Source organism: Camarhynchus parvulus, chromosome 7 (genome assembly GCF_901933205.1).
Source record: "Camarhynchus parvulus chromosome 7, STF_HiC, whole genome shotgun sequence".
Classification (NCBI taxonomy): Eukaryota; Metazoa; Chordata; class Aves; order Passeriformes; family Thraupidae; genus Camarhynchus; species Camarhynchus parvulus.
In genome coordinates, this window is record NC_044577.1 from 37504831 (window position 1) to 37524088 (window position 19258).

The following is a 19258-nucleotide window of genomic DNA, read 5'->3' on the forward strand; positions in this document are numbered from 1 at the left end:
AAATTACGCTGAAACATAAACGATGAAAACTACTCCTCAGCTGAGGGGGGTAGCCTTTGCAGGCCAAGGCTCTGCCCACGGGAACTCTCACCCCGGAGTGACCAGGCGCAGGGGATCAGGGTGGAAATGCTGGCAAGCTCATTTCCATGTCACACGCCAAACGCGGGATCGGAGGAGCTGTGCCCTGGGCCACCGTGGCGGCTCCCGCGGCCCTTGGGTGCTGGTGACTCCCTTGGGTGCTCTCTGCCCCAGCTCGGTGCCCCTCTCAGTGCCCTGCCCAGTGCTATGCCCATCACGCTGAGCACTACACCAGCCCCTTTTCCATCGAGGCACGGCAGCCAGGCTGCCCCCGTGCCCTTGCCCACAGTGGGTGTCCCCAGCACCAGCCCTGCGTCCCACCGGCCCCGGCGGCGCACTCGCCCCCTCTCCTTCTGCTTGGCTGGGAAGAAGCTTTTTTTGGCCTCTGCTTCTGTCATCTGGCATTTAAATGTAACGAGAGCTCTCGTTGCTAACATTTATAGCAGCAAAATATTTAAGTTCCAGCGCTTGTAACACGTGTTGTTCGTGTCCCCCTGCCAGCCCCAGCTGCAGGCTCCCAAAGCCTTCCCTGGCTCGTTCGGGGCCGCCCCCGGCTGGGCGGCAGCGGGCGAGCAGGAGCTCGCGGCTGGCCGGCACCGGCACCGGCACCGGCAGCGGCACATCCCGCTGGGCTCCGGGACGGCTCCCGCTGCTGGCTGCACCCAGAGCGCCGGCACACCAAGGGCCGGGGAGAGTTTGTCGAACTGGTCCGTGTGGTGGAGCGGAGGAGAGAGAAGGACAGGGCTTCGTCACCAGCCGCCGGCAGCACCAGAGGGTGGCTCCAAGTGCCCGGTTCAGTCCCGCCTGTGCCAGGGCGTGCTTCGGACGCTCCTGCCGCTGCCTCCACAGCCCCGGCTGCCAGCCCACAAAACCGGCCCGAGAGGACAGGGGCGAGCAAGCACAGCCCACCGTGCCCACACGGAGCCGCACGGGGCCCGTCCCTCGCCGCCGCCTCGGAGCCCGCGGTGCCTGGGGGTGCTCCTGCTCCCAGCAGGGAGAAGGGCGAGAGGACTCGGGAGCAGAAAGCCCCAGCCCCACAGCTATCCAATACAGATGTTCCTGGCTCTTGAGGAAGCCTCAAGCACCTTCAGCTGTTACCAAGGAGTCTCTTCCTCCTGCTCCTGTTCTATCTGCCCTTTGCCAGGGTAACCTCAGAGGGCTGCTTTGATCCACCTGCACCAGGACAAAGCAGGAGAAGGACAGCAGTGGCTCCCAGCCTGGCCCCAGTGGCTTAGGGTCATCCCAAAGCCATAGGTCCTGGACACACTGGACACCTCAGGGGCTGTGCAGAACAAGAAGAGACGCTTCTGATCCTTAGGGCCACAGCAAGCAGCCCACGATGCTGACACCAAAGGCTCAGTCAGACAACATAGAAAAAATCCCATGTTTTAGCCTGCAGATTTTTGAGCCAGCCTTCAGATCTCTCTCCCTGGGGTTGAACCAAGGGAGGCCCTCATCTCTGCAGGAGCAAAGCAGGGGCCAGCAGCCATCTCAGCCACCAGCATCTTCATCTTCCACTCGTCTCTCAAGACTCCCCATCTCATGTGGGCTCAGGAGGGTCTCGTCACCTGCACCTCTCTGTGACAGTCTGCTTCTGCTTGGAGACAGTGGCCAGGCTCTGAGCTGGAAAACCATACTGAGTACTTTGGAGCAGCCTTGACATGTGCTGTTCCATCCTGAGAGCAGACACAGGGGGAGGGAGGGGGCTGCAGACCCAGGAGGGAGGTGCTGGATGTGTGGTCTCAGCCTGATACCTTCCAGCACAGACCGGGACTCTGATGCCTCCACAGGACAAGGAGTGGGGTCAGAACAGCAAGGGACAGGGCCTGAGCAGCTGATAGGGAGGACAGGCTGAGGACAGCAGCCATAGTGAGGACAGTTCTCAGCATTTTGTTCTCCTAAAGCCAGGCATCAAGTTTGTTTTGCTCTCCAGTAGCGATTAAGAGACTGGGTAGGGGAAGACAAGTATTTCATCGTCTGACTCGAGACAGGGCACTGAAGACTGCTCACTGTGATGCTTCTGGACAGCTGGAAAGGGACAGGGGGAGAATGTCTGTCCATACTGGAAGTGACCGAAATAACACAGCAGTGCATCAGAGGGCAGACAGCCCAGCACAGCCAGAGTGTGCCATGAGATGCTGTTGTATTTAAATAAACACTTTGGGAGGGCCCAGATTTCTTCAGCTCTTCTGAGACTGGCACAGCTGAAGGTACAGCCTGACTCGTGTCCTCCTCCCTGGGTGAGCCCAGTGCGATCCAGCTGGCTGCTGACCTGCAGGTCCTTTCTGGGAGCACAGCTCTCCTGTGGGATAAGCTATGGCTGGAATGTGGTGTGGCACATAGCAGGGTGCTGCTGCCACAGCCCAGCTCCAGAGCACAGGGAGAGCTGGGCGAGGGGATGGGAAGCAGGCACAAACTTCTGTGTAAACATTTCCAGGAATGGAGCAGCCACAGCTCCTCTGGGCACCCTTTGCCAGGGCCTCGCCACCCTCACAGCCAAGAACTTCTTCCTAATCTCTAATCTGAATCTCTCTCCTCTTTTAGTTTACACCTTGTCCTATCACAACAAACTCTGCTAAAAAGTTTGTTCCCAGCTCTCTTGAAGCCCCTTTGGGCCCTGCAAGGGGTTCTGAGCTCTGCCTGGAGCCTTCCCTTCTCGAGGGGAACATTCCCAGCTCTCCCAGCCTGGCTCCAGCCCTGCAGCAGCTCCTGGCTCCTCTGGGCTCTCTCCAGCAGCTCCAGGTCCCTCTGCTGTGGGAGCCGAGGGCTGGGGCAGCTCTGCAGGTGGGTCTCACCTGAGCACAGGGGCAGAGGGGCAGAATCCCCCCCTCCCCCGCTGCCCACCCTGGGATCAGCCCAGAACACTGGGGGTCTCTGGGTGCCAGCGCACGTGCGCAGCCCCTGGCGGCCCCGCCTGTTCCTTGGGGTTCCACTGGGTGTAACTGAGCGAGCAGCGTCCTCTGCCAGCGCCCTGCGAGGGCTCCGAGCTGCTGCGCGCCTTTGAACAGCGGGCAGGGGCCGCTCGAGGGCGGGCTGCGTTCTGCCTCTGGGAGGAGTTTGCAACGACGCCACCAAAAAGAAAAGGGGAAAGGAATTCTGTCTGCGCCCGCTGCATGGAGAAACGTTTCCACACAAGGTGGCACCTGTCTCCTTCCTTCCAGTCTCGAGCTGGAGACGCTCAAAGGCGCCTGGAAATATTCTCTGAAAATTAACTCCCGGTAATCGGGATACAGAATCCGTCATTAATTCTCTCGTTAGCCATCGCTTTTCACTGGGCACTCAGGCAGGCACCGCAGGGATTGCTGCCAGTGAGCGCTGGGGCTGGGCAGCAGGGATGGGGTAGCAGCAGCTGCCTCCACTCCGAGTGCCCGGCTCTGGGACACACAGACACCCACCCGGAGCCTCCCGGCACCAGGAGGGGCCTGGGAGCTGAAGGGGATCCCTGCCTGGCCCCACGCGCAGCACTGCACATCCCACTGCAGATGGACAGAGGTTTATGTGCTCCAGATCTGACAGGGATTAATGCTCTGCGCCCGTAATTTAAATCACAATTAAAGTATTTTAGAATATCTCTTCCTACACTCTGCAGACCAGTGCAAACACTACTGACATGAAATGCTTTTGCATTCCTATGCAGGATGCTGGAGCAGCCTGCCTTGCACTGCACGGCTTTGCTTCTGATCCTGACCTTTCCACACAAGGAAAATGATGCACACTATTATTGCATATTAGAAATGCAGCATAGCTAGAACAGCTGTGGCATCAAGCAGCGAGGCAGGCTAAGGAAGGAGCTGGGCTGTCCTGCACAGAGCCCACTGGGCACCCACAGGAGCCCTCAGCCCAGCAAGGGGGCCCGACACAGAGGCGCTCCTGCTGAGCATCTCCTCTGGCAGCACAGCCAGCAGTGCCATCCCACCCAGCCCTGCCCCACGGTGTGCACACCTGAGCACAGTGGTTTTAAACCTTAAAAACCTTGGTGAAGCATGCAGGTGCCAGATCCCTTACTTGCATCAAGGTCCTTGGCCCTCAGAACTACAGAGAAAGGCAGGGATCTGTCTTGAAGGCTGCAAGAGACCACTTTGATTTTCATGTGATTGTTTTTAACCCCTATCATGCTTCTTCCACCTGTCTCCAGCTCCAGGGTCTCTGCCTGCCCTGTGCTGGCCCAGTGCCTGGGGGCTCGGTCTCCCATGTTGGTAGAGCATGACAGCAGGTCAGGGAGGGGTGCAGAACAAATGCTCCCTCTCCAGCCTTCCTGGAGGAGAAGAAAGGACACGGGGACAAAAAATATGATAATCACAGGGAAAAGGAAAGGAGTCATTCGAAAAAGGAAAAAAACCCCAGACTTCAAGCCTTCTTGGTTTACCTGGATGCAGGGAAGAGGGAGGAAAGGCAGGGATGGGTTTACTGGGGTCTTCCATGTATCTCCACAGGGCACTGAGATGCAGAGCCAGCACCAGCAGAATTAAGTGCCTCCTCTGGAACCAGCATTTTTCCCTTTAGCTGTTTCCATCACAATAAAGTTGGATAAAGTAGGGTCTGGATCTTCATTTTGAAATAGTGGGGCCAGTGTAAGTCTGCCCTTGCATGGAAGCCCCTAAACCCCCATGGAGGGCAGGACGATGTCTGAACAGCCATGCTCAGTGAGCTCAGATCCAGGCAAATCCAGCATGTGAGGTGATGCAGCAGCTGCCACCAAGACCTCACACTGCCAGGGCTGAGGACCACTGAGCCCTGCCATGCTCCAGCCCTGCACCAGCTGTGGGCACTCCATCCATGTGGGGCACACAGGAAGGAGGGTAGCTTGGGGGCCACAGTGCTGGGGCTCAGCCACACAAGCCTCCACATGTTTCCTGATGGGGAATGGTTCCTTGTCCTGTTTCTGAGACGTGATTGAGCTTGACAAGCAGCATGGCTTCATGAACTGTGTTCGGGCCTTGCATCATTTGCCTTATTGTGGCCGAAATCTCCTCCCAGCCCTCCCTCCTGCCTTCACCCACAGGCACCAGCGGCTGCAACAGGCACCCACAAGCCCAAAGAGTGAAAGACAAAAGGATAAAAATACCCGTGCAAGAAAAATAAAAGAAAAACGAAGAAAAAACCCCAGGCACCATCTGGAGAGCAGAGAAGCACTGGGCAGGAAGGGAGCAAGCAGAGAGGTTTCAGGTTCCGATTCTGTGTCTGCTCCCACCACAGCCAGTCTCTGGAGCCACACCCCTGCTCTGTTAGAGCAGACTGGGCATTTACACAAACCTCTGTGGGTACTCCCAGCAGGCAGTAACTCACCCACCCCTGTGGGTGGGATGGGTTGGAGCAGCTCACCCACCCCTGCAGTGTGAAGGGAACAAAAGGCAGCATGGAGGAAGGCAAAGGGGAACCTACCCCGGAGTGGATGAGAGGTCCCTGTTGCCAAACTGCCCCACTGTTCATCTTCCTTCTCACCAATTTCATCCTGCCTGCAGGCACAAAAGCAACTCAGCCTTGGGGGAAGCATGATGCCAGAAGCAACATTTCCTGCTGAAGTGGATCCATGTGGGGCCAGGGAAGGTGTCTGTCCAGGATGGGCAGCAGCAATCCATGTGGAGCCAGGCAGAGCCAGGACAGGACCCCTGCTCCTGCAGCAAGTCAGCAGTAAGCCAGCACCAACCCCAGCCAGAAACTGGGTTTAAACCTAAGCAGAACCCTTTTCCCAAGGCATGTGCGGGGCCAGCCTGGTGCTCCTTGAACCTGCAAGGGCAGACATGGGTGACACCCTAGTGTCCTCATCTCCTGGGCAGCCCAGCAGGGCAGGATGCCCAGAGCGTGGGCACAGCCCCCCAGCTGCCCTGGGGCAGGGCAGGCAAATCCCTGCCTGTTCCCAGGGTGAATCCCACCTGCCATGGCAAGGCTGCAGAGAGGGAATGGTGGGAAGAGTGACTTGTCCACAACTCTAAGGAACATTCCTGCAGCGGAGCAGCAGCACTCTCAGCCCCTCCTGTGGAGTGACACGGACTGGCAGATCAGCAGCTCCTGAATAAATCCTGAATAGCGACGCCGGTCAGGCAGCTGATTTCTGCCTGAAATAAATGGCTTTGCAGTAGTGCTTCCCCTCAGGGGAAACATGTCCTGACAAGCTGCAGGTACTCTAGTGCCCCGAGGGTTTGTGGAGCCTGGTTCCTTTGGGGAGTGTTTTACTGTCTGCTCCCAATGCCAAGAGCAGCTTTATACCAATAATAAACAAGGCAAAACATGGAGCCAGAGCAAACAGCTGATAAAAATCCACATTTTGCTTTCCTGGCTCCACAGAACAGGCCGAGTAAGGAAATCTTTGTGCTGCTGGCACATAGCCTTCCTCCTGTCAGGTAAAACACTCCCGGTGCTTCTGTGGCTCCCTCATGCCGACTGCCAGCACTCACGGCTAGAGGAATGCACAAGACATGCCTCGGACCGTGAATGCTCCTCGGCTCCCTGCCATTGCAGCAGAACTATGAGGCTATATGAGCACAGGCTCACATGCCCTGCCGGGGCGGCGCTGGAGGAACTCACTCCTGCGACGGGCACCACCTGCTCCTCCTGCCCAGCCCGACCCGGCGGCCACAGACAGGGCTGAGCTCCGGGCTGCTGGAATATCTCACCCAGCAGCAGCTCCAGGCAGCTGCAGCTGCAGCAGCAGCAGGCGGGAGGGAAGGCAGAGACGAGCCGAGCGGAGAAGGAGCTGCCGGGGCTCACAGGGAGCAAGGCTGCAGAGCCCGGCAGGACACGGCGGGTGCGAGCTCCCTGCCGCGCACAGGCTGCCATCGCTGTCTGTTCTAAAATAGCATTTAACATGACAAGAGGTGTCGGATGGGCGCGGGGAGCGCTGGCTCTCCCCATCTCTTCCCTTGCCGAGAGCCTGTCTACACTGCCATATGTTATTCTGCCGTATACTTCATCGTGCTTTATTTGTCATCCTCTAGCACATATGGTAACAGCTCCACTGCCTGGCACTTGGAGAGGCTGGATTTAGCTCTGAATCAGGCACAAACAAACACTCACTTGGGGCAGTGCTCTTTGCTTCTCACCATCCCCACCTCCCCACAGGAACAGAAACAGGCAGGCAGCTGAGCTAGATCAGCACAGCAGGTCTCTTTCAACTGAAAGCATTTTATTTTAGTATTTTATCCTGTCCTAGTCCATTATTCTATTCTATTCTATTCTATTCTATTCTATTCTATTCTATTCTATTCTATTCTATTCTATTCTATTCTATTCTATTCTATTCTATTCATGTTATTCTATTCCACTCCATTCCATTCTGCAGCCTCTGCCATGGAAAGCAGGAGAGGTAGGAAAAGAATAGCCACACTTCAGTTTGGAATTTACTGAAAGCCATCCCAAAGAAGAACAACCATGGGAAAAATAATCATGGACACAGGAATCAAAGGTGAGGGACTGCTCATACTGGCCAGGCAGGGAGCTGACCTGAGCCAGGCAGGCCCTGAAACCTGAATGGCCATGGGGATGGCTGCTGTCCCTTCTCTTCAACATCACTTCTGGGAAGTCGAAAGCACAATCTAACCATTTCCCTTGGTGCAATCATGTTTACTTAAACAGAACACCCTGGCTCCTTTTACCTTGGGCACAGCAGGGACAAACACCATAGGAACATTACTTGCCCACCAGTTCTCAGCCTGACATTCCAGATAGAGCTGTGGCTCCAGGGGACTCTGTCCCTGCTCACTCAGCAGGAACACCCTCCAAAATCTAGCCCCTTTTGCCAGCACAGGGGAGGTCCCTGCCTGGGACCGAGCACACCAGGGGCAGAGGCTGCAGCAGGGCAGGGGCTTTGCTGACCAGGCAGGGATGTCCCAGCTGGTTGAGTTGGAACACTATTTTTCATAAGAAAATATTTAACAATTTGTCCATACGCTTGGGAAAATTGTTTTATCGTGGGATGGTTTGAACCATGCAGGTGTGGACCCTTCCAGGTATGCCGAGAAATACTCTGCCATGGAAGGGAGGCAGAGAAAGGGAAGACATGGAAGCACTGCCTTTACCAGCCCAGGCAGCACGTGGAAACACTCATGCCCTGCCACAGAGTCACTCAGGTGTCCAGCTGTCTGTCCATCTGTCCACACATCCATCCACCATTCTGCTGAACCCTTTCATCCCTGATGAAAGTCCTGCCCAGCCGTGCTGGAGGTGGGTGCAGGGCCAGGGTCTCAAGTTCCTCCAACCAAATAAGACCAGAGAAGGAGGAGAACCCACAGGAAGCCTCAGCCTGATCCCACCTCCCCCAGAGCACTACCAGCCGCCTCTGGCAAACAGCAGCAAACCTTCTGCTTCTGTTCCCCAGATCAGGTAACTCTCACTGGACCCAACTGGAAGCTCTGCATGGAGCCCACTGCACAATCTGCTGTGCCCCTGAAACCACAGCAATCACACCAAGTGACTTCAGCAGGTAGAAGGTGTGTGCAGCCCCAAGGAAACTTTTTCTGTGCCCCTCACAGAAATCAGAAATCTGCTTTCTGAAAGGGAAAAGAGTCTCCAGGTCCTCATTCTTCAGGAGTGCTATGGAGCATCAGCAATAAGTCATTTTTGGCAGGCATATGTGAACAGCATCCAAGGAGGGAGAACTTCATCAGAGCAGAGAAATCCTTCCAGCCTGCCTTGGTATGACTCCAGCAAGCCTGAAATATCCCTGAGAGCTCAGCTCCTTCCCCTTCTCAGAGCTATCCTGACCCTATCTTGGGCAAGGTACCCAATTTGCATGTTCCCAGGCCACTGGCTTGCAGTGTTTGCCTATTTTTATCCAGGGTTTTGCAATTTAAAGTAAATTTGGGTAGCAAAATGGGCATTTGCTCAGGGAAAGACTTCCCCAGTTACAACAATTTCTGTCCCTCCCCATTAGGAAAGCAGGACCGCGTCACTGCCTGAACGCAGGGTGCAACTGAGCCCCACACAATGTGCTTTCACCTAATAATTAATTACCTATCACTTCTCTAATTATCAGAGCTTCCATTGACAATTCCCAGAGGCCAACAGCAAATGCCAGATTCTGCCCCTCCAGCAGCTGCCTGAAATATCTTCCAGGGCAGTGTCTCCTGTCCTTGGGACAGGAAGCAGGACCAGTATCTCCAGTCTCCTCCTGCTCCTGCAGGAGCATCACACACTCATCCCACAGTCCCACAAGCTCTCTGGCTGCCCTGGACTGCCCTGTCCCGGAGAGCTGTGCAAGGCTGGCCCTGGCACACAGAGCACTGTTCTGACAGGCTCCTGGGCTGAGATGGGGCTGGGTGGACCATGAGAGCCAGCAGTGCTGTCCGGGCATTGCTGAGAGTGAAATTAGCCCCCTCAGGCCAGCCTGGTGGTCCAGGAGCTGTTCTGAGCAGGGCTGGAGGTTGGCTACAGCCCAAATTCCGGTTTTGTGCACCCCAGACAAATGCAGGGACGTTTTGGATTTGCACCTGCTGGGGCCAGAGAATGGCTCAGCTGGCAGAAGTGTCCAGGCCAGCAGCAGTGGCCAGGCTGTCAGTGTCCTTCAGTCCCCAGGGCCAAGGAAACATAGCCCGAGGTGGGAGCATAGCAACATCCAGCTCAGACAAACCATCTCCCCAGGGTGCACATGTGCAGCCACGTGCCCGGTACCCTCCCCACCAGCCAGAGGGCACAACGTCACCAGAGGGCCAGAAGGTCACTGGCCCCAGCTCCAGGGCCACCAGTCAAGGTTATTGGTGACGCACCTGCCCAAAAAGCCAGTCTGGGAGGAACCATGCCAGCCCAGGAGGAACCTTGGCACGCAGGAGCAGGCGGTGGGGACTGGCCACTGTTGACCTTGGGAGCTGCACAAAGCACAGGAGGTATTTAACCCCCTGCAGAGCCCCTTGAAACCTCTTCTGAGCTCTACACCTCGACAGCTGAGAACACAGGCAGTGTTTTCCTTACCTTTTTGGCAGGGTATCACTTTCAGCTGACTCCGGCGGAGCCGCTATGACCGAAACAACAGGTTACTCGGGGTGAGTAATGGGAACATCTGAATCTGTTTTAATAAGAGAAGAAAAATGTTCTCTGGGTTTCATTTAAGCCTCATTTATAAGAGTAACCTGCACTGTTAGTTGCTTCCCATCTCTTACAGCAGGTGGAAAGGGACAGTAAGCTGGCCTCTGGCTGCCTGCAGTGTCTGCACTCACCCTGCCAGGCAGTTATTTGGGACAAGTGTGAAATCCTGATTTGCTAAGAGCTTAATAAACTTTCACATAGAAAATAGCACAGTATATCACCCCTGGGCATTGCTGGCAACACCCTATGAAGGAAAGAGCTAAGGTAGCCATTGACAAATTGATAAATACTGAGACATGTTTTTTGCCAAATACATAGGTATAATAACAGACATGTCAAAGAGGTTACCTGGAGCAGAAAGACAGCTGGTCCAAACACCACACACAGCTGGCTTGTCCCTTGTCCCTGTGCCATCCCTTGTCCAACACCAGGGCTGTGTGTAGCCTTGTGGAGCTTCCAGGCTGCCCTGTGCCCCCCTTCTGCCTGTCCCCCTCCCTGTGGGCACTGCCTGGTGCCTCAACCTATCTCCTCGTTGTCTCCCTGCAGGAGTGGGCTTGTCCTTGTTAAAAACCCACACCTCGACTTGATGGAGGAGGATGTCCTGTACCACTTGGACTTGGGAACAAAGACGCACAACCTGCCAGCAATGTTTGGGGACATAAAGGTAAAGAGCAGGTCCAAAAGCGAGGCAGCAGCTCCCCCCTGCACAGGCTCTGCCACTGTGCATCCCACGGTGCTGCCGGCCCACACTGGGCCCCGCTGCTGCCAAAGCTCCCATGGGGTGGGGTCTGGCTGCTCAGCTAGGGGACTCCACAGCCAAAGCAGCCTGGGCAAGGAAGTTGTCTGTCCTTGTTTGTTTCGGGCAGAAACCACAACAGAAAATTATCTTTTTAAAAACCTGTAGCTCTGTAAAACCTGATTTAATGTTGGCCCCATCTTGGAGGACAGACAGAAGAGGCATTTGTCCAAAGAATCTTGATCATCATCTACTGGAGACAAGGGAAAGAGAATGTCATATCAGTTTTGGCTGAGACCTGCTGTCAAAACTGACTTGTCACGATGGCATCCTCTTTAATTTCAAACCAGAGTCTTTCCCTAGTTGTGGGGGGAAGAGCCTCAGTGCCCAGAGCTGGAGCAGCCTTGCATAGCACAGTGTGGGCTCCTGTGCCCTGCACCCTGGCAGCAGGATCAGCACTGCCCTGGCAGCTGCACTCTCACCCTCCTCCTACCCTCAGCGAGCATATTTTCCTTTAATATGTAAAATTTGTCCTTTTTACTCCCTGACTTTATGGCCCCTGTGCCATCAGCAGTGCTCACTAATTGCAGTCATCATTGCTCATAGAATAAATTAACCAATGAGCTCCTCCAACATCTGGGTTTGCTTTGCTATCAGTGGTGATACTACCAGCTCAAATTTGTGAAATTATTTTAGATTTTTCTTGCCTAGGACTGATACCCAAGTATGTGCAGCTGTATGGCTGCCCAGACCCAGGGTAGTCACCACCCTGCCAGAGTGACAGCCTGGGTTTTTTGACCCTCAGGTGTTCAATGTCCCTTGACTGATGGTGAGGAAGCGGCATCCCGCTGCTTTCTCTGGGAAGATGTTCGTGGCACAGCCACCACGGCCACATGCAGGCTGACTGGGGGTACCTGTTCTAGCTAAGTACCAACACGCTGGTGTTTCATTCCAGTTTGTCTGCGTTGGCGGCAGCCCCAACAGGATGCGGGCGTTTGCGCAGTTCATGCAGCGGGAGCTGGGGCTGGCGGCTGCCGGGGAGGACGTGGCTGACATCTGCGCGGGGTCGGACCGCTACGCCATGTACCGGGCAGGGCCCGTGCTCTCCATCAGCGTGAGTTTGTGTGTGCTCTCGGGCCCCGGGGCTGCTGCTGGCAGGGGCCCACAGCACAGGGATCGTCTGCCCTGCACAGGGACAGGGCTGGCACGACCTCTCCCTCATATGCCCCCGCCTCCCCCAGCACCCACCAGCAGAGCTTTTTCCTCTTTCCACTGTTCAGCCACTACCACCAGCACAACCTCAGCCATGGCAAAGCTGCTCCTGTTTGAATAGCATTCCCCAGCATCTGCACTCTCCATTTGGAAAGGGCTGCATCAACAACAGACGTGCACATGCTCTGCTCAGCTCAGTTTGGGAAGCAAAACCACTTCTCACCACACATAACTATGAAATGCTGCTGGGAGTATTACATTGATACCAGCTCTAAAAGAAAAAGCTGGCCTTATTATTAATTATTATTTTAGAGCAGGATTTTTGGCACTGAACAAAGGAAAAAGCAAACACAGGCTGTGCTGGGGAGCACTCACAACAAAAAGTTTGGTCCTGACATCATTTCTTCAGGCACAAGATTAGTCTGAAGTGTGATTCACAGCACATGGAATCACTCACACAACAGAGCTCGTGTTTTGTCCCTCTGAAAAAACCAAACCAATCCTGACCGAGGGAATCAAGCCTGAGAGAATCAGTCTGAGAGGATCCAAGGGGGAGAACTGCTGCAAGATTTGCTGTTCCCCAGCCTGGCAGCAGCAGTGACATGGCCAGAAGCAAACCCTCACCGAGCTTGCGGCCATGCACCAGCTTTGGCCAGTGCAGAAGGGGACACAGGGCAGAGCACATGGCCGCCCTAAGAAGCATCATGCAGAGCTGCTGCCAACATCACATTTCTGCAAGTTGCTTAGAAACACAACTCAGCTCAAACATACAGAGGCAGGAACACAGATTCCAGCTCTGAATATTTACAATGGGAATTAATTTTTTAGGCATCAGCGAATAAGCCAGGCTGATGTTCCAGAATAACAACATGCAAAAAGGTTTCATATTTAAAACATTATACAAGGCAAACAGAGCATTGGTCTCACAGCAAAGAGAAAGGAGACAAAGCAACACAAAAACTGGCTGTACCTTAATCAATGGAGCTTCCATCCATGCTTCCTTCAGGTTTTTGAACATGATAGCAAAACCAAAAAAATGTGAGGCATTTTCAAGAGGAAAAACCAAACTCCACAGCACCAAATACTTTTTGTACTTAAAAGTTAAGCTAAGAAAAGGATGTTGGTCTAGCAATGGAGCAGAAGACAGACGATCAACTAACAGAGCACTAGGCAGATGCAGCAGAAATCCCAGCAGCTTCAGGTCTGCAGAACATCTGCCAGCCCTGGGGAGCAGCAGCAGAGATGGGAGTGGGGCAGCACTGTCCGTGAAGGATGGGAACAAGCCAGGAGTGGGGAGCTGGTAGCCAGGCAGGGGCTGGGGACAGAAGGGCAGCAGGGCAGGGAATGTTAGCCAGGAAGAGGGACAGGCAGCCTGCAAGGCACGCAGCAAACACCTGACCCTGAAGCCTGTCCTCATCGAGGGACACAAACCCTTCCATTGTCCATTGTGCCCAGCAACATTGCAGAGATGCTCCAGTTTGGGGTGAGGACAGGCTGGAAGGCACATGGAGAAGTGAAGGCTCAGGTTGTTCTCACTGAAATTCACCACTCCCAGAGCACAAGCAGGACAAAACAAAGTGCGAGTCAGCACATGGTGTAAGCATTGGCAATGCATGGGGAAGGTCTGGGAGCATTCAGATGTTGGGATGTATTTGTAGACCTTCCTTGAGGACAGGCACCATCTGTGTGCCCACACAGGGTCCCCAGGGATGAACACCAGCTCTACTAACTTGAAGAACCTTTAAAGTATTGAGGGGAGGAGAAAAGGTTAGACACCTCTCCTGGACAGACTAAAAAGACCCCAAGATGTCTCCTCCCCATCAAAGAAATTGCTGTTGGTATCATCAGCAGAAAAGACCACAGCATAACCCTGAGCTTGTTGCAGTCATGTACCAGTCACCTGCCACAGCCTCATGGACTGATGTTTCTCTTTTCTCTCCTTCCAACAGCATGGAATGGGCATCCCTTCCATTTCTATAATGCTTCATGAGCTGATCAAACTGCTGCACCACGCAAAATGCCGGGACGTTACTATTATACGCATCGGTACTTCTGGGGGCTTAGGTAAGCAATTCATGGTCTTTCTTCCAAGCAAAACAGCTATTATTAAAAAGAACTCTCAGCAATAGGTCATGCAGCTCTGAACTTCAGCATTTTTCCAGATCTCTAAATATCCATCATGGTATTTTGTTTTGGGTCAAACCCAGAGAACTTGTAGCGACTGGTTTGGCAGAGTGCACATCCCCAGAGTGTATAAAGGCCTTGATTCCACTACAGCCATGTGTCACTTTCCAAACAGAAAACATGGATTAGAGGTGACCCAAATGAATCCCTGTCTCCTGGCTGAGGCAGTGGTGCTGCCCATCCCTGCACAAGCTGGTAGGGGGTACAGGATCTCTGCAAGTCAGAAGCAGCTAAACTCCTGTCACTCAGCACATTCTCACAATCACTTACCTGGTGCTGATTCTGTACATTTTACTTGTACATCCGTGCTACTTCATGAATTTCAATTACTCTCTGACATCTTCTTTAGTCACTGAAAAGAGCCCTGCAAGCACACAAAGATGTATTGAGATTTTCCTGTTGTGCTGAGGTTTGGCAGCAGGACACAGGTGTTATGAGCTCTGGCAAGCTCAGCTTCCATTTCCACAGGGATCGAGGCTGGGTCTGTTGTGATCACTGACATGGCTGTGGACTCCTCCTTCCAGCCACGTTTTGAGCAGGTGGTGCTGGACGATGTGGTGGTGCGGAGCACCGAGCTGGACAAGGACCTTGCGGAGGAGCTGCTTGCCTGCAGCAGGGACATTCCCGACTTCCCCACGCTCATTGGCCACACCATGTGCACCTACGACTTCTATGAAGGTAAAATCAGCATTGTCTGTCCTTCCCCACCACACATAATGCCAAGCCAAGTCTTTCTACTCCTCCATGGACAAAGCTATCCAGGGAACCCAGGCCCCAGAAGGGCTGCAGGCAGAGACCCACGTGGTGCTGTGGGGCCCAGGCAGAGCAGGAGGCACCCTCAGAACACACAGTCCCACTGCTTGCACCTTGCTGAGTTTGCCACCAAGCTGCTCCCCTACAGCAAGTTTGTCACTTCAGAACTACTAAACACTATGAAAACATTAGGTTGCCTGTGAGATTTCCATAAACAAACTTCGGTTACTCTGGAACCATTTCCTTTGCAAAATTAAATGCTGGTTGCAGAGTAGATGAAACGTAATAAATGAAGAATTAATAATCTGAGGACTATTTATAAACCTTTAGATCTGCTTGCAGATGCAGCCATCTGTGTATTGCTCAAGTCCATATTTTATTTAAACAAAAAGCCATTTGAGAGGATTAAAGTAGGAGCAGCAATAAACTGAAGGACAGCCCAGGCTGGCCAGCCACAGGTAAGCATTTGCCTGCCCCAGGGCCTTCAGACAGTGCGAGAGGAGGAGCTGCACGGGGCACAGGTCTGCTCTGAGCGCACAGCAGGACAGCCAGAGCCCCCGCAGGGGTTAGAGGAGAGGGTCGGGATGGTTGCCTTCACTGAACAGGGTTAGTCCTGCCTGCAGCGGTAGCTGGAGCTGCAGTAGGGGAGCACCAGTGCCCTGGGACCAGCTCCCTGACCACACCGGTGCTGCCCGCACCGGGAATGCCTCTGCAAGCAGCTCCAGCTTCCACCCAGAGCAGCCCCTGCAGAAAAATTAAACCCAGATTAAAGGGGTTTCCTCTCCTCAATGTTCCCATTCTGCACAGCTTGTTGCACCTCTTCTGCAGCCAGTTGGCATTTTTGGGGTTTAACCTGGCAGACCTTCACAGCTGATATGCAGCAATGGCCTGTCCCCACAGAGCACAGCATCCACTGGTACCTCCCACCTGAGAGCCAACTCCACCTTTCATCAATGTTGAAACCTGCGTCATTCTTTCCCCTACAGAGACACATCTCGCTGGCTTTAACACTGAGGGGAATACGAATTAACCAGCTGCTCACAGGAAAACTTTGTGGGCCTCAGATAGAATGTGGGCACTGCTGGACTTCCCATTTACAACTGTGCTCCACGACACCATGCAAGGCCAACAGTGACAGTTCTCTGCTTCCTTTCCAGGTCAGGGGAGATTAGATGGTGCATTATGCTCTTTTTCCAGTGAAAAAAAGTTGGAGTACTTAAGGAGGGCTTATGAGGCTGGTGTGAGGAATATTGAGATGGAGTCCACTGCATTTGCTGCCCTGTGTGGACTGTGTGGCCTCAAAGGTGAGTCTTATCGCTTCCACCTCCTCCCCACGCACGGGCTAAACCCCCTCTAAGGGTCCTGTTCTGTGTCAGAGGGCCAAACACACATCCTTAAAGATTTTAGCTAGAAAAGAACACTAAAGCAAATTCCATAGTTCAGTAAAACCCAAGTGTGCATTAGGAGACCTGAGTGCATGCTGCACAAACTAACAGCTTGCTCCCTTCATGCCCCTCCTGGCCCCGTCCGGGCCATGCCGCCGCAGCCCCTAAAGGTCTGGGGGCAGCGGAGCCGTGGCTGCGGCCGTGAGGGCCGGGCAGGAGGGCCCGTGAGGGCCCGGCGGGGCCGGGCCGGTCCGGGAGCTGACCGTGCTCCGTGCTCCCGCAGCCGCCGTCGTGTGCGTGGCGCTCCTGGACCGGCTGGAGGGGGACCAGATCCGGGCGTCCCACGAGGTGCTGTGGGAGTACCAGCAGCGGCCGCAGCGCCTGATCGCCGCCTTCATCCGCAAGCGCCTGGGGCTCACCCACACGGACTGAGGCGGCGGCACCAGCACGGGGCCCCGCGCCGGGACGGCTGCGGGCCCGGCCCGGCCCACGGAGCCCGCTCCGGGAACGGGAGAGCTGCGGGCCCGGGGCGCCCGGAGCCAGCGGACCCCGCGGTGCGGCTGGGACCGCCCTGCCACCATCTGCGCTGGCAGCAAGCTCAGGCTGCGGAGCAGGGCTGCAGACTCCTCACTCCTGGCTCCAGCCGCCCTAAAGGACTGTCCTGTAGGGCCACTCTGTCCACAGCGATCTTCCAGGAAGGAGATCCCTTTGCTTTGGGCATAAAGACGAAACCTAAGTAAATAACATGAAAATTAATCCATATTTGTGACCAGCCAAGGGGTCTGCAGAGCTCTCCTGGCATGAGCAGCCTTGGTAGTGCTGTGTGAAACACCCTTTTAGTGACCTGCATGTTCTCCATGCTCCACTGTTTTGTGAATCCCCCCAAAATCCTCATTCTGGCCTCACTACATCACTAAAGGCCCTGACTTACCGTTGCAATGAGGTGGCCCAGACTTCTATAGACTTCTACTCAGTCTCTACCCTGAAACATTACAGACATGAAAACAACCACAAGTCTCAGCCTAAAAATCTGTGCCCATTATTTCAAAACCAATGTCTGTTCCCTTTAAATTTTCTTTTTCATTAACATCTTGGTATTTACAAAATATGGCAACTATAATCTCAATTTCAGTGGTGCAAAGTTTTTATCTTGTAGATCTGCTTTTAAAGGCAAGGGGAAAAAAAATCAATTGCCTAGGTTTGGAATGATGCCTTTCTGGGAATTGTCTCACAGCCAGTCTGTTCCCCCACAGCAGAACACTGCTGGTCTCCCCACAGGAATATCCAGGGAATATCCCCACAGGAATAGCCAGCTATGAGGTGGCCAAGTGTGCTTTTAAAATAACGAGTTACCCCAAAGGAGATCCCAAAATAAAAAGCACAAATATACAAGAATTGTAATTTTAGCACAAGCGCACCAAGGCTGAGACCAGAAGACATCACTGCCCCAGCTCGGGGCAGGCTCTGCAGCATTTCCCCACCAAACTCAGCTGCAACACTGGGATTATGCTGCTCCTGGGCTGACCCTGTGCTCACTCTCAGGAGTCTGTCACACCAGAAAATAAAGAAATAAAGATCCCAGCTCTATTTATAATTTATACTGAAAGACTAATCTGCAATATGAAATTGAATGAATGGTTTGCAGTAAATATGATGCAGCAAGTTGCCTTCTAAACATAGACAAAGGTTTAAGTTTCATCTTATCATAATCAAGGAATATTAGAAACATTCATGGCAATGAAGATTTTATAACTAAAAAAATCAAATTCTCAAGAAACCTGGAAAGAAAATTGTGGGATTTATTCATGTAACATAATAAAATCTAAAGTAACTACTGTGCTAAGCTATTTTGGACTTATGCTGCCAATTAAATCCCAATAATTCCTACTCGAGGCGCTGCACATCAGATTGGCCTGGGCCGTGTGCAGGAGTCCTTGAGCACGGTGTCCCAGCTCGCAGCCAAAGGGACATGGGCAATCCCATGAACAGCACACAGCCCTGCCTCCCCAGACCCACACCAGGCAGGTGTAACGTGGCGCTCCCAGCTCAGAAAGGCTGGGAGTGCTTTAGAATGGCTGCACACACAGGAACTGGGCAGTTCTAGGACAGCCAAAGGGAATGTAGGGTTTGCATATCGTGGGCCACACCAGAGTCCTGGTGCTGCTCTGCCCCTCAGATGAGATGTGCTCTACATTTTAAAAGCTGTAGATTCCATGTCTCTTCTTGGAAGCTTCAGTGGTGGAAGTTTTGACAAAACCTCTCTTGCATAAAGTGTTTTATGCAGTCCAGCTTCCCGGAGAGCGAGCTCAACACGGAGCCTGGGGTCAGAAATAACCTGTTAAAAAAACCACAGCAATGATCAATAGAAGCCAAAAAGCTCCCTGAGGAGCTGCTGCCTTTCCCCATGTTCTCCATGCACACAGCCTCAAGTGCAGCACAGACTCCAATCTCCTCCTGGCTGTTCCTGCAGAACCCAAGTGCTTCAAATGCCTTTATGCTTTTTCTCACAGTGTCGCCTTGTGCTTACGTGGCAGTGCCATTTCCATTTGTCAGAACAACAATTAATCTGAGGGAAATTACTTCTGGAATTTCTTCAGAAGTTTATCTGACAAAATTTGTAATCCTCTTTCCAATCCCTGTTGGTTGCATGGTGTGCAGTGGGACTGCACTGGAAGTACTAGGAAGCGCGACACATTGGTTCCAGTTCCAGCATCACCTCTCCAGTGCCCAGAGCTGCTGGACACCAGTGCTGGGAACATGATCCACAGCCCCTGCAGCATGGGAAGGAGCATGGGGATGTGCTGGGTGGGCATCACATACTGCAGCCCGAGCAGCACCAAACCTGTCTGGAGTTGAAACAGAGAGAGCATGCTGAGAATTAAGGCATAGGACT

General features: G+C 53.6%; 2 protein-coding genes across 2 annotated transcripts in view; one reads left to right on the forward strand and one right to left on the reverse strand.

Annotated features, from left to right (window-relative positions):
* Window positions 1-10026: 10026 nt before the first annotated feature.
* UPP2 (uridine phosphorylase 2) lies at window positions 10027-16797 on the forward strand. Its single transcript, XM_030952488.1, has 7 exons — window positions 10027-10052; window positions 10642-10759; window positions 11787-11945; window positions 13993-14107; window positions 14696-14905; window positions 16138-16284; window positions 16649-16797. The coding sequence occupies exons 1-7, from the start codon at window positions 10027-10029 to the stop codon at window positions 16795-16797; spliced, it is 924 nt and encodes a 307-aa protein (XP_030808348.1).
* Window positions 16798-18553: 1756 nt separating this feature from the next.
* The window catches only part of CCDC148 (coiled-coil domain containing 148), a 45546-nt gene continuing 44841 nt past the window's right edge, over window positions 18554-19258 (reverse strand). The window contains exon 15 of the mRNA XM_030952611.1: window positions 18554-18700. Within this exon, the coding sequence (XP_030808471.1) occupies window positions 18554-18700 (147 nt within the window). The remainder of the gene's footprint in view (window positions 18701-19258) is intronic.